Genomic DNA, 15,006 nt, shown 5'->3' with positions numbered 1-15,006 from the left:
GGCCTCCAAATTCCCTAGATCTCATTCCGATTGAGCATCTGTGGGATGTGCTGGAACAACAAATCCAAAGAGGCCCCACCTTGTAACTTGCAGGACTTAATGTTTGCTGCTAATGTCTTGGATCCAGATACCACATGACACATTCAGAGGTCTTGTGGAGTCCATGCCTCAAATTATCAGAGCTGTTTTATCAGCATGATGGGACATACACGATACTAGGTAGGTGGTTTTAATGGTTTTAACCGCCGCAGACTTTGCAACTCACTTCACTGACAAGTTCTTTACAGTCAGGGAAGACATCTCTCATCTTTCTTCTTACCCTTTCAATACTTCCCATAACCAGAGGTTTCTGCACTGCTCCAGTCCTCCAGCCCCATTACCTGCTCCCTAGATATCATTCCTCACATCTCATGCATACTCTCGTGGTTAGTACTCTATCCTAATTTTTCTTGAACTTTCTGCGGCTTTTGACAGCTTCTTCTCATCCTCCCCAACATCGGTCTACAAGATATTCTCTCTCCTGGTGCTCCTCCTACCTTTCCCAGCGCTCTTTCAGGGTTTCTTTCTCTGGCTCTGCTTCTTCTCCCCAACTACTCTCTGTTGGTGTCTCCCAAGGTTCAGTCCTTGATCTCCTACTGTTCTCCATCTATACTGCCTTCCTTTGGCTTCCAATATCATTTCTATGCGGATGACACGCAAATCTATCTGTCCTCTCCTGATCTCTCCCCGTCCCTTTTGACTAGTGTCTCTGGCTGTCTCTCTGCTGTTTCTAACTGGATGGCTGCCCACTTCCTTAAACTTAACTTGACCAAAACTGAAATTCTGGTCTTTCCTCCCTATGTCTGTCTCCCTCCAAGTCAACGGTGCCAACATCAGCTCCACCACGGGCTCACTGCCTAGGTGTTCTCTTAGACTCCGACCTCTCCTTCACGCCCCATGTTCAGTCTATTGCCAAATCCTGCCTCTTTCATTTCAAAAACATTGTGCGCATCCGACCCTACTTAACGCCAGATGCGACTAAGGTGCTGGTCCATTCCACCGTTCTTTCTCGCCTTGACTGCTGTAATCCACTTCTCAGTGGTCTTACGTGCTCACAACTTGCACCGTTACAGTCCATAATGAATGCGGCGGCGAGGCTCACCGCCCACGCCTCACCCTTCTGTCAGTCCTTACATTGGCTTGATGTAAGATATAGGACTCAATTTAAATTCTGGTTCTTGCTTTCAAATCTCTACATACTGCTGCTCCCACCCATCTATCTTTTGGCCACCTTTCCGATAGGGTGGGCCTAAAATCATTCTTGAAACAGCTCTCCCTCTACATCAGTTCCACTAGTGATACACACCCTATCCAACTCCTTACAGGGACTTACAGTCTGGTAGCAAGCTCTCAGATCAAAAAGTCTATATATTGGAATATATAGCAGACATGAATTTCAACTGTATAAAATAAAATCAAGGTAAAATTCTGAATGGACATCTACCTATAGCAGCATTGTAACTTGCATTGTAACCCAGTCAAGAGCATGAAAGAAGCAACATTTACAATTCCAGAATACTGGAAATAAACAAAATTGTGTTATGGGAATTGCTGTATTTATTTATTTATTTTTAAGTCTGCCACATAGGATGCTCCCCCCACCATTGACTTCACATCTGAATTACAAAAGTATTGAATGGTGACAGGGACTCTGCTCTTTAGCTATTTCAGCAAAAAACTACACTGGACAGTAACTTTCAAAGAGCAATATAACACTGTCACTACTAATAGCAGTGACATATTTTTCAATGGTAAAGCATGCAATGTACTCTTTTCCAATACTTTTGTTCTGCCAACAATAGTTTAGATTTCTGCAGTGAGAGTTACTCAGTCTCATAGAAAACATATACAATTGATAAAGCAGTTCTTCCGTCAATTTCATTTGAAAACAAATAACTTTATAACTGCAAAGGCTGTGCAGAGAGCTTGTTTTATAAGAGAAAACGCTGATGTGTAACACTCCACTGATCCTTGTGGTACTTTAATTTTTCCATAAATTTATCTCTTCAATTAAAAAAATTCACGGAAAGCTAAAAGTGATTAGTTCCCATTGACTTTATTGCAGGATCAGGTTAGCGCAACTAACAGTCATTTGTCAGCAAAATGAGTTACAAGTGCATATCAGCTTGGTTGAAAGAAGATTTTTTTAAGTGACTTTTGCAAAAACAATACTTTAGATACAAATTTCATAAGCACAGTACCACAAATTCTGTATCTTACATAAATAGCGTCAGCATAATTTCCACATGATGCAGCTCTTAACATTGGCATGCAAAAAACATTTGGGTGCATCACCTGACGGTGGTCCGAGAAAGAAAATTAAATGGATTTTTCTGTGCTATAGGGTCAGTAACACAAACATGTATTTGTGACCCTATAGTGTTAAAAACAAAATCTCTAGCCCCCCTAGCTCCACCTTGCCCCCTAAATACAGTACAATCTTACCTTTATTCGAGTCTGATGGTCCTGGCTCTGCCCCTGATCTCAGCCAATCACAGTGCTTACCATAAGAAAACATTGGATTGGTGGCTGAGATTGTCAATTCTGATTAGGGCATTAAGCCAAATGCCATCCAGACCAATCAGCTTCTCCTCATTGAGATGTATTTAATCAATGCATCTCTCTGGAGACACTGAATGTCAGGGCTGCACACTGTGCAGCACTGCCCCAGGAAGCAACGCTAGCAGCTGTCTGAGGAGTGGCCACTGGAGGGGTCCCAAGGCTGTAATGTAAACACAGTGTTTACTGCAAAAAGCCTGCAGGGACCAACTATACTGGTGAATGGTGTCGGGAGCAAGGATTTGGCTTCATTTCTCATGGTAGCTCTATTTGGAATGGAAATAAACTATACAAAAAAAGATGGTTTTGCATCTTTCTCAAAAGGAAACAAATGTTCTCAGTGAGCAGTTTGAGAGGATTTGCTAGGACGTATTTAAACTAGGAGGGGGGGGGGGCAGAAGGGTGATAAAACAATCCAATTACCACCCAAAACAAGGACAGAAAGTGCCTGTAGCAAGTGTGTTAAAAAATGATAAGCTCAGAGTCATGTCTGTGAATGCTCGCAGTTTAGGAAAGAAGATCCATGAACTTGTGGCAATAATGGCAACTGATAGTTGCCGTTACAGAGACATGATGGTAGAATGAGAAAAATGACTGGGACATAGCAATACCTGGGTACTCTTTATATAGAAAAGAAAGGGAAGGCAAGAAAGGGGGAGGGTGGCCCTGTATGTGAAGGATAGCATAAAAATCTAGCCTAATAAAAGTTAGTGAGGCGAACATAGAGTTTGTTTGGGTTACGTTAGAATTTGGTATAACGCAGTAACTCGTGTAGGTGTGATTTATAGGCCCCCAGGACAAATGGAAGAGTTAGATAACCTACTTGTTGACGAAATAGCTCAAATGACAATGAAGGGGCAAGTTATCATCATGGGTAACTTTAATCTTCCTGATGTGAACTGGAAAACCAAAACAGCTGCTTGTGCCAGGAGCACACGTATTCTAAACTCCCTACTGGGATTGTCTCTAAAACAAGTCGTTGAGTAGCCCACTCGTAAGGAGGCAATACTAGATTTAGTGTTAACAAATAGAGATTTGGTAGAGATATTACTGTAGGTAAAAGTAAGGGATCCAGTGATCATCAGTCATTGTGGTTTAATATAAGAACAGTGACTGAGTCACACCACACAAAAACAAAAGTTTTAGATTTTAGAAAAACAGATTTATCAAAAATTAGAATATGTGTAAAGGAGTCATTATCAGACTGGAGCAGTTTAAATAGAGTCCAAGAGAAATGGGAATATTTAAAAGTTTCACTACTGAAGGCAACAAAAAATAGCATCAGGCTTGTAAGGAAGATAGACAGATCTATAAGATTAGGTAGAAAGAGGCTAAGCAAGTTATAAAAGCTTCCAAAAGACACAGAAGAGAAAATAGCACAGTCAGTAAAAAATAAAAAAAAAATAAAAAGGGAGGGGGGGCAAAACATTTTTTAGATACATAAATGAGAAAAGAAAAGTAAAACAAGAATTAGATTAAAAACAAAAGAAGGAATGTATGTAGAAGAGGATACAGGTCTAGCGGACTGCCTCAATTAATATTTTTGTTCAGTATTTACAGAAGGAAAGGGACCTTAAATTAGAGGGGCAAAGGTTTAAAAATAATATCAGGAAGTATTACTTTACTGAGAGGGTCGTGGATGCATGGAATAGCCTTCCAGCTGAAGTGGTAGAGGTTAACACAGTAAAGGCGCATACATGGGATATGCACAAGGCTATCCTAATTATAATATAAGGCCAGGGACTAATGAAAGTATTTAAAAATTGGGAAGACTAGATGTGCCGAATGGTTCTTATCTGCCGTCACATTCTATGTTTCTATGACCTCAGTTAGGGTAAAGGACAAATGAGTCATTTGCTACATGTGAGTTTACAGAGGAAGAGGTTCTATTTCAACAGTCAAAAGTAAAGACAAAAAAGTAGATGGGGCCTGATGGAACACAAAGTTATTAAAAGAGCTTAGTGGTGTACTAGCAAAACCATTCACAAGAAAGGTAGTAGGTAGGAGTCAGGCAACTTACTTCGGTAGTGGGGAAAGTAATGGAAACCATGTTAAAAGGATAGGATTGTTGAACATTTAAAATCATATAGATTTCAAGACCAGAGACAACATGGGTTTACTTCAGGGAGATCATGCCAAACTAATTTTATTATTTTTTTGATTGGGTAACTAAAATAATAGATCAGGGTGGTGCAGTATATATTTCTTACCTATATTTCAGTAAGGCTTTTGAATAAACCGTAATCTTTAAGTTTGGATTCCAATATTGTTGAATGGGTAAGGCAGTGGCTGAGTGACAGGCAACAGAGGTTTGTAGTCAATGAATGGAGTATATTCGAAGCATGGTCTTGTAACCAGTGGGGTACCTCAGGGATCTGTACTTGGACCCATTCTCTAATATTTTCATTAGTAATATTGCAGAAGGTCTGGATGGTATGGTATGTCTTTTGCGGGTGATACTAATATATGTAACAGGGCTGATGTTCCAGGAGGGATAAGCCAAATGGCAAATGATTTAGATAAACTAGCAAAATGGTCAGAGTTGTGGCAGCTGACATTTAATGTGGATAACCCAAGGGCAAAGTACAGAATATTTGATAGAGTCCTAACCTCAACATCTGAGGAAAGGGATTTAGGGGTAATTATTTCAGATGACTTAAAGGACCACTATAGGCACCCAGATCACTTCAGCTCAAAAAAGTGGTCTGGGTGCCAGGTCCCTCTAGTTTCAACCCTGCAGCTTAGAAACTGCTACGTTTACACTGCAGGGTTAATCCAGTCTCTAGTGGCTGTCTCCATGACAGCCACTAAAGGGGCTTCCGCGATTTACACTGAGTAAGTCGCACTTATTTGACGCTGGACGTCCTCACTGACCTCCAGCTTCAAAAAAGATCCCCACAGGAAAGCATTGAGTAATGCTTTCCTATGGGCAGTTTGAATGCATGCGCACCTCTGGCCGTTTAGGTGACTAGGGCTCTTTAGCGTTAGGAATATATATTTGTATTCCTAACGCTATAGTGTTCCTTTAAAAGGTAGGCATGCAATGTAATAGAGCAGCAGGAAATGCTAGCAGAATGCCTGGTTGTATAGGGAGAGGTATTAGCAGTAGAAAGAGGGAAGTGCTCATACCATTGTAAAGAACACTGGTGAGACCTCACTTGGAGTATTGCACGCAGTACTGGAGACCGTATCTCCAGAAGGATATTGACACTTTGGAGAGAGTTCAGAGAAGGGCTACTAAACTGGTTCAAGGATTGCAGGATAAAACATACAAGGAAAAGTTAAAGGAACTTAACATATATAGCTTGGAGGAAATACGAGACGGGGGGATATGATAGAAACATTTAAATATATAAAGAAAATCAACACAGTAAAGGAGGAGACTATATTTAGAAGAAGAAAAACCACAACAAGAGGACATAGTCTTAAATTAGAGGGGCAAAGGTTTAAAAATATCAGGAAGTATTACTTTACTGAGAGGGTAGTGGATGCATGGGATAGCCTTCCAGCTGAAGTGGTAGAGGTTAACACAGTAAAGTAGTTTAAGCATGCGTGGGAACAAAACTTCCGGTCGGGGAGGTTTGGCATTTCAAATGGCAATAGGCAAGGTTGCCCATTATCCCCATTAGTTTTTGCCTTAATTATTGAACCACTGGTGAATGCAATTAGGGAATCGTCAGATATAACAGGAATAGAAGTAAACCAAAGGCACCATGTCATTTCCCTTTATGCGGATGACGTAATAACAACAGGAAATCCTGAAAAATCCCTAAAACCTCTTCAAGATATCATAACCGAGTACAGTGTAGTTTCCAATTATAAGTTAAATGTAAAGAAATCTGAAGCACTGTCATTTAATATGGGGCGGTTTGAGAAAAATACATTAATTCAATTATATCCATTTAGGGATAAAACTCTTTGTTGAAATGAAAAGAATACTGACAGTCAACTATCAATTAGTTTACTCTAATATAATGCAAATCTTGGCTACATGGAAAAACCTTAATATCTCCTGGTCGGGTAGAATAGCAGCGATTAAGATTACAATATTACCTAAAATCACCTATATCATGTGCTGCATACCCTGACAGTGTCCCATTTATTTGCTTAGTAAGCTGCAGAGGGCAATTGATGTATTTATCCATCAGAATAAAAGAATACAAATTAAGATACCAATTATGGTTAAAAAATTCTCTAGTGGAGGGTTAGCATACCCAGACATTAAGAGATATCAGGAAGCTGCTCTCCTGGCACATATGCGGAGATGGGAGGAAGAGGAAAAGAACAGTAATTGGATGTTGATAGAAGCTTCTTTTTTTTTTTTTTTTTAAATAAACACATCTGAACTCAATAATCTATCAAGATGATGTATCCGGTGTCCTAGTGCATAGTAAAGCTTCGACAACTTGGTATATTGCTAAAAGTTGGTTGAAATTGAACTGTAAATACTCTCTGATCCCATTCCCAACCCCTATTACTCCTGTTTCTTGGCTGTGGGAAAATATTCATTCTCCCTTGCTTGAGAGGCTTTGGAAAGTGGGTTGTAGACACTTAAAGGACTTATATGTTAATGATTTTTTTTTTCATTTGGTTATCTACAATCTAATTTTAAAGTTCCTACTAGTTTATGGATGGAATACAACCAATTGAAGTCTAAGATTTCATCCTCAAGTTATCATTTAAAGCAGTTTAGACAAATGACAGCTTGTGAAAAAATAATATGTTTAATAAATATTGCTGTCAAAATGTTTCAGTCTTTTAAGAGATAGGGAGTTGGATACTAAATCTCTAAGTATAAGAATGAAGTCAATCCTGGCCCATAGAAGTATGGGTGGGAGCCTTTACCTTAACAGATAAATTAAACAAACATGTTTCATATAGGGAAACGTACTTTAAAATCTTAAATAGATGGTATGTAACTCCGCTTAAACTTTGGAAAATAAAGAAAGATGATACATATAAATTATGCTGGAGAGGGTGTAATCAAGTAGGCTCAGCAATGCAAATGTGGTGGTCCTGCCCTTACATTCAAATCTACTGGCAGGAGGTAAAACTTGGGATATCTCGAATTGCAGGTGAAAATATTAACTTAACGCCAAAATTGGCTCTATTGAGCCAGAATTGGCTCTATTGAAAATATTAACTTAACGCCAGAATTGGCTCTTTTTACCTAGTCACTGTATGAAAGAATTAAAATCCCTTTTCCTTCAGAGTCTATCAATAGCGAAATGGCTAATTGCTGTAAATTGGAAAGGAGGAAAGCTCCCAAAGTGGTCAGAAGTGGAGAGGGTAATGCAGAGAAATAGAACATTAGAAAGAGAAGATGGGCACTTAGGGGCTTCTATAGATCTGAAGCATAGATGGGCACTCTGGGATGATCACTGTTTGACCCTTGGATAAAACTCACTATAGTTACTCTTCTTCGTTAGCCCACCTCCCCTTTAGATCCTTGGAACAATGAATGTGGTATGTGTGTGGTAGTTAAAGTATAGGTACCCAAAGATACCTCATGTGGTTTGTCTCATTCCTAGGGTTAAAATTTATTTATTATTTTTTTTCCTCTTTTCCCTTTAAGGTCTTCTTTATACCCTTTTACTTTTATATATATATTTATATAGCGTCTCCCTTTCTAGTATAGAAGATGGCTATATTTTAGCTTATCATCCTTCTAGGGTATGGGTGTAAAAAGTGATTAAGATGGAGCCTTGGGGATTGTGTTTGTTATAGGGGAAGTCGGGTAAGAGTTGGGATGAGGACAATATGTTGAGGTAGTTGATAGACATAGGGTATTACCTGTACTGTGTTATAATAGTATAGTAATATATTGTTAATTGACTGGGATATGCATTAGGCTATCCTAGTTATAAGATAAGGCAAGGGACTAATGAAAGTATTTACAAAAATTGGGCAGACTAGATGGGCCAAATGGTTCTTATCTGCCGTCACATTCTATGTTTCTACTCACTAAAACAACTACATTAAGCTTTAGTTGTTCTGGTGACTATAGTGCCTCTTTAAACTTGTCAGTTCTTGTGAATATTTTTAATATTAGAAATGTAAGCATTGGGTTTGTTTCAACTAACACAACAACAAAAAATAAGGAATATTGTATGTGAATAAATAGGGGTCATCATACTATAAAACAAGTATGCAAACAAATCATATTTTTATATTTTTAGTTGTTTGTAATGCACTCATTTATAGAACCACCTATAGTTCCTGATCTTCAATCATCAGTATTAAGAATCGTTTTTTTAAAATTCAAAGTTTAATGTTTTGTATGAGAGCTATGGGATTACTTTATCATGTGATTTTATTGGTAAGGAAATGTGCAGTACAATTCCAAATATATGATATAGCATTATCCCAAAGTATGTGTATGCAATATTCAAGCAAAATACATTTAATTTTCAACCAAATAACAGCTTATGTAGATGGCTACAAGTCAAAGTATTGTATTTATTCTGACAATTTTATGCATTTAATGGTAATTATAATCATTTGTAACGGCCATATCTGCATTGACTAGAATCCTTTACCAACATGATCTAAAATAAATAGTATTCAAAAATGAATGTTTGGGAGCTCTATTCATTTTAAAAAGGACAAGGGTATTAATAAGTCAGTGAGTGCAGGAGACAACAGGCTGTACAAGTAATCACCTGCTTCAGAGGAACTGAAAACCATTAGTGAGCATTTTAAGAGGGACACAAAATTATTAATATTCACAAATGGAAGTGAATAATGAACACACTAAAAAGGGCTACTCCCTCTGTGGTACTCCAAATTAGGAGGGCCAAAATCAAAGCAAATTCAATAAAAGAAACAACATCTGGGCATGCCTGGAGGTTTCTTATAAAGGCAGATCTTATTTGAAGTGCAGAAATAAAGACAGTGAACCTTTGTCAAAGCTCATTGTAGGGTTGAAACTTTGTCTTTATTTCTGCAATTTAAATAAAGTCTGCCGAGGTGTGCCGAGATGTTGTTTCTAATACAAAATTAGTAAAACTATGTGATCGTCCTAGTTATTTTACCAAATACCTACACAGCAAAACGTCTGATTTTTTTACTGCACTTTGAAGAATCAAATGCAAAAATCTTCCTAAACTTCCTAAACCAGGGGATCATTGGCTCTTAGAGCTATCACTGCTATTACTTAGTGTATAATACACGTTTTGTACACATAAATGGAAAATGTCTGCACCACACCAATTACTAGCTGTGTCTATGCCTGTCATCACTTACATTAGAATACTGGACACACCCATTACCTGCCCCCGAGGTTCTTAGACACGGGAAAACTGACCACGCCCACAATCCTCCCTTATTCTAGACATTGAAAAGAAAGACACGACCATTACCTGCCACCGAGGGTATCCTGGAAAGCTGACCACGCCCATAATCCCTCACTTATTCAAGACGTTGGAAAGACACGCCCATTACCTGCCACCGAGGTTATCCTGGAAAGCTGACCACGCCCATAACCCTCCCTTATTCAAGACATGGGAAAGAAAGACACGCCCATTAGCTGCCACCGAGGTTATTCTGGAGAGCTGACCACGCCCAGTACTTTCCCCCCGGTTATCCCAGACATTGGAAAGATAGGCACGCCCTTTACCTGCACTAAGCAAACGGTCAAGCCTTGTACCTTGCTCTGAGGTTCTCCCAGACCCTGGAAAGCTGGCCACGCCCATTACCCGGCTTCAAGGTTTAAATACACACGGACACTGACCACGCCCTTTACCTGCCCACGAAGTTCTCCAGCACCGAGCTCTTCCCGGCGCTCTGGCCGCCCACCACAGCTATCTGCGGCAGGTCCAGGTTGCAGGTCTGCCCAATGGCGCTGAAAGCATCCTGCAGCCGGTTTACCAGCGGGATCAGGTCCTCCATGTCCCGGTTACCCATGAGGGCAGTCACTATTTCCGTACCACTCCGTCGCCCTCCTCGGCTATGTGAAGGGAGATCGGAGCGGCGTGTGGAGATGGTTTCCCCTCTCTCTCTCTCCGGTGTGTGCGTCAGCTCTGCCCTCTGCACTGACAGGAAAGCTGACCGTTATTGCGCAGGTTGATCCTCCGCGCGCAGTGCTGGTGGAAAGGCGCGCGCCGCAATCAGTGCAGCGCGAGCTCCGCCACGCCGGCCGGCCAAATCCTATCGGATCGCAGTCCTACCCGCCGCTGTCTCAGGTGCTGGAAGCCGATACCAGGCTCGCGCTGCGCACGCGCACCCTATCTGCCACACTGTGACCGCAACAGGCACTGCCGACACCGCTACTCTGCTACCGCCAGTCTGAGCTCAGAGTGCGCCAAGTAATACTACAGCACGGGCTGGGAGAGAAAGTGAGAGAGAGGGCACGGACTGGGAGAGAGGGCATGGGCTGAGAGAGAGAGAGAGAGAGCGCACGGACTGGGAGAGAGGGCATGGGCTGAGAGAGTGAGAGAGAGCACGGACTTGGAGAGAGTGAGAGAGAGCACGGGCTGGGAGAGGGGGCATGGGCTGAGAGAGAGAACACGGACTGGGAGAGAGTGCATGGGCTGAGAGAGAGAACAGGGACTGGCAGAGAGTGAGAGAGAGCGCACTGACTGGGAGAGAGTGAGAAAGAGAGCACGGGCTGGGAGAGCGATAACGGGCATGGACTGGGAGAGAGCGAGAGAGCATGGACATAGAGAGGGCAAAGGATGGACAAGAGACATCACAGAGAGAGTGTATGGGCTTGGAGAGAGAGAGCAAGGGATGGAGAAGAGACATTCTGGAGAGAGTGTATGGGCTGGGAGAGACAGCCTAGAGAGAGGACATGGACTGGGAGAGTGAGGGAGAGCATGGACTGGGAGAGAGGGCAAGGGATGGAGAAGAGACATTCTGGAGAGGGCATGGGCTGGGAGAGAGAGCCGGGAGAGATGGTAATGGCTGAGAGAGAGAGCAGGGAGAGAGGGCAAGGGATGGAGAAGAGACATTCTGGAAAGAGTGTATGGGCTGGGAGAGACAGCCTGGAGAGAGAGGGCATGGACTGGGAGAGAGTGAGAGAGAGCATGGGCTGGGAGAGAGGGCAAGGGATGAAGAAAAGACATCCTGGAGAGAGTGTATGGACTGTGAGAGAGAGCCGGGAAGAGGGCATGGGCTAGGAGAGAGTAGAGGGGAACATACCGATGGGACATGATTAGGGAGATTTTTCAGCAAGACCCTATAACATTTTCACTTTGAAAAAGTCTTATTTGGTAGCAAAACCTTTAGTGTATGCTTTTTATTAACTAAACACCAAATTGGAGTGAACTGAAATAGAATTGCAAAGTTTAAGATTAATATCCGCCAAATTGTAATCGTAAGGAAGTTGGAGAATTTTTCCAAATCAGCACTTTCTGCCCAAATGTTACAATTCGCCGTTTTTAATTCCCTACAATTCAGCAGTTGGTGAATAAACCCAAATAATGTGAGCTAAATTCGTGCGAAGTGTTGGGATTTCAAAACTAATTTTGAAAACTTTGATAATTGTGGAAATAATTCTTGTTCCCCCAAGTTAGGTATGCATTCAGTTCAGGTATTTGTACTAAAATGTTTAAATTCACTTTGAATTCCCAATATGCACACTTTAATGAATTAGCCTGAAAGTATAAGATTGTCAGTTACAACATCCATTGGAGTTAACTGTTTAAGTTTCAGTTAGTGTGAGCTGCATGTCAAATTGGCAGAACCAGCAGTTTCTGTCTACATAATAAAAGGCCTCTGGTGAACTAAAAGTTACAAAATTGCTACAAATACAATATAGTTGATACTGAACACTTAGGACAGTAAAACAGCCTTCAACAAGAAACATTACATTTATTATCCTCAGTTAGCCAGTGAATGTTTCCCTTTTATGATTTCTCAATCACAAAATTACTTCAATTTGAATATATAATATGTTGACATTACAATGAGGAAGCATTTTCATTTATCTCCAAAAAGTTACCAAGTGCCATAAAAAATAAAAAAAAAGACGCCCTGCACCATTAAGTGAGTAGATATAAAACTGTAGAATTAGAGTAATTCACTACAGAGTGATTTTTTTTTTTATTATAGACTTCAAAGTAAATTTAAAAAAAAACTTAAGCTGCAGCCAAATTTGGAATCTTTTTTTTTTTTTTTTTTTCCCCCATGCAAACAGTTTTCAGTTCAGACCTTTTGGATGAACTGTATGTCTTGGTGAACACCAACCATAGAGAGGTGTTGTAGTTTAAGACCAAACAACCTGTATAAAAAAAAAAACTTGGAAAAAAATAACACATTTGTAATCATTTTTCCCCCTGGGTATTTTTTTTACAGTATTACCAAAGCAATTTTGACATTTTTGCTGTGAGCTTCATCCAACCATTATTGCCAACTTTCTCGTTAGAGGAACACTCTGGCCGGACTCCAGCTACCATAACTTCACCTTAACTAGGTGGTTTTGAGGGATGGAGTCTCTGGCTGCCTTGTTATTTTATGGAGTTAAACCTTTCTTTGAACACCAACTCAAAAATTATTCCGCTGGGCACCTGGCTGCCGCACTTATCCTGTTATTGTTTGGGAGATTGAGCTTATCACTGCCTGTGGCTATTGTATGCAAAAGTAGGTTTTATCCCAAACATTATTGCCATCATTTTTGTTAACAAGCAAAAAAAAAAAAAAAACACACCACCCTTGATCCCTTGATCATGGCTGGATTTACAACAACCAATATGTCAAATTGCAAATATAATTACCTGGTGCAACCTTAAATATTATGAGACATAGCAAATGGAACTGGAACACTCATGGGAATTTTCTTCAGTTTATTGCAATACAGGTACATTTTTTAGTCTCACTGACTTTGTTTCTTCTGTAGGAATGATTATCACCACATGGCTCATCATACTGTGCATTCAGGAAATTGCTGGATACTTTGCTCGAGGACCTTCTTCCAAAATTATGGAGAGCAGGGCAAAAGAAAAAAACACCTGGTCATTTAACTCCACTTCAGAGGCTGAAGTACAAATTAAGTAAAACAACGTTTTGAGAACCAACACAGAGGATAATATGCCTCGAACAGTCTCAATTAAAATGGATACTTAAGTTAAAGTGTAAAAGTATGTGACTTATTCCTGCAATTCATTTTGCATGTGATTTTGAAGGAAGAATATATTTAAAGGCAAATAAAAGTGAAGTGTACCGGTCACCCATAAAAAAAAAAAAAAAAAAAAAGTATGGATGCATAAGTTCAATATGTTATGATAAGGAAATTAATATAAAAGGATATACTCACATGAAGCTTGCCATTTAATGGTTTTGCCAAAATGGCTTCAGTAGTGGATATGCATTAGCACCCATTCTCAAATGCTTAATGTAGCATCCCACATAATCTAGTATGTTGCCACACAAATCAGGAGAGAAAAGGAAGACCTCTACATTTTTGACAGACAGGAATATTTTAATTATATGACAACACCGAAGCAAACACTACACGCTAATCATAACTGCTAGCATATTCCACATTCTTATAAACCACACGTAATGAGGCAAGTACACAAAACAGATACATTAGCTATGTAGTTCCATAGACACATTTATGCTAGATACAGACTATTAAATTATTTTTTTAATTTTACACAGTTGATGCACTTTTAATCCCATGTCACGTCGTTCTCACCACAGCTGGTCAGGGTGAAAAGCTATTGCACATACGGGGTAAAATGCTGTACAATGCCAATCATCATCTCCTTAGAAATTAATGCATCTCTATTAAAAACGTTCATGCAATGCTTGGAGACGCTGAATGCCAGCACCTCTAGTGGCCATCTGAGTGACTGCCACTAGAGGTGTCACTAGGCACCAACGTAAACACTGCCTTTTCTCTTAAAATGTAATGTTTACATTGACATGCCTGCAGGCTATAGACACCAGAATCACTACATTAAGCTGTAGTGCTTCTGGTGACTATAGTGTCCCTTTAAAGTTTAAGATAACCACCAGTGTAGTTTAAAATGATCAAACTAGAGACATTTTCAGCTATCAATTGTACTACTAGAATTGCTAGTGTATAGATTCTTCAACAAACTCATACAAAGTTATGGTACTTTCCTTCGCTCACCAATACATTCTCACCATAGAGAGGTATTTGAACAGTTGGGTGAAAGGACAGAGCAGGAGAACATGCCTTCTGCCATTTTGTCTGCATTCCTTTAACCCCTTAAGGACCAAACTTCTGGAATAAAAGGGAATCATGACATGTCACACACGTCATGTGTCCTTAAGGGGTTAAAAGGTTTACTCCAATTTTGCTACATCTAATGTTCATAAAACCAACAGAAACAATTTCAGGCATGAGCTCGCCTTCTAAGGTTTTAATGGATATTCCTAATGTTTCAAGGGCATAATCCTGATCAGTCTGTAATCAGATTAAAAATAAAAAAATATGTT

At 40.1% G+C, this 15,006-nt stretch overlaps 1 protein-coding gene across 2 annotated transcripts in view; it reads right to left on the bottom strand.

Moving 5' to 3' along the window:
• The window catches only part of DNM3 (dynamin 3), a 404,911-nt gene extending 394,120 nt beyond the window's left edge, over positions 1–10,791 (bottom strand). For both annotated transcript variants that reach the window (XM_063426168.1, XM_063426167.1), the window contains exon 1: positions 10,343–10,791. In XM_063426168.1, coding sequence (XP_063282238.1) covers positions 10,343–10,503 — 161 coding nt within the window. In that variant the 5' untranslated portion in view covers positions 10,504–10,791. The remainder of the gene's footprint in view (positions 1–10,342) is intronic.
• Positions 10,792–15,006: the final 4,215 nt, after the last annotated feature.

Source organism: Pelobates fuscus, chromosome 7, assembly GCF_036172605.1.
Source record: "Pelobates fuscus isolate aPelFus1 chromosome 7, aPelFus1.pri, whole genome shotgun sequence".
NCBI lineage: Eukaryota > Metazoa > Chordata > Amphibia > Anura > Pelobatidae > Pelobates > Pelobates fuscus.
The sequence above is the reverse complement of the archived record's forward strand: the minus strand, read 5'-3'. Positions and strand labels throughout refer to the sequence as shown.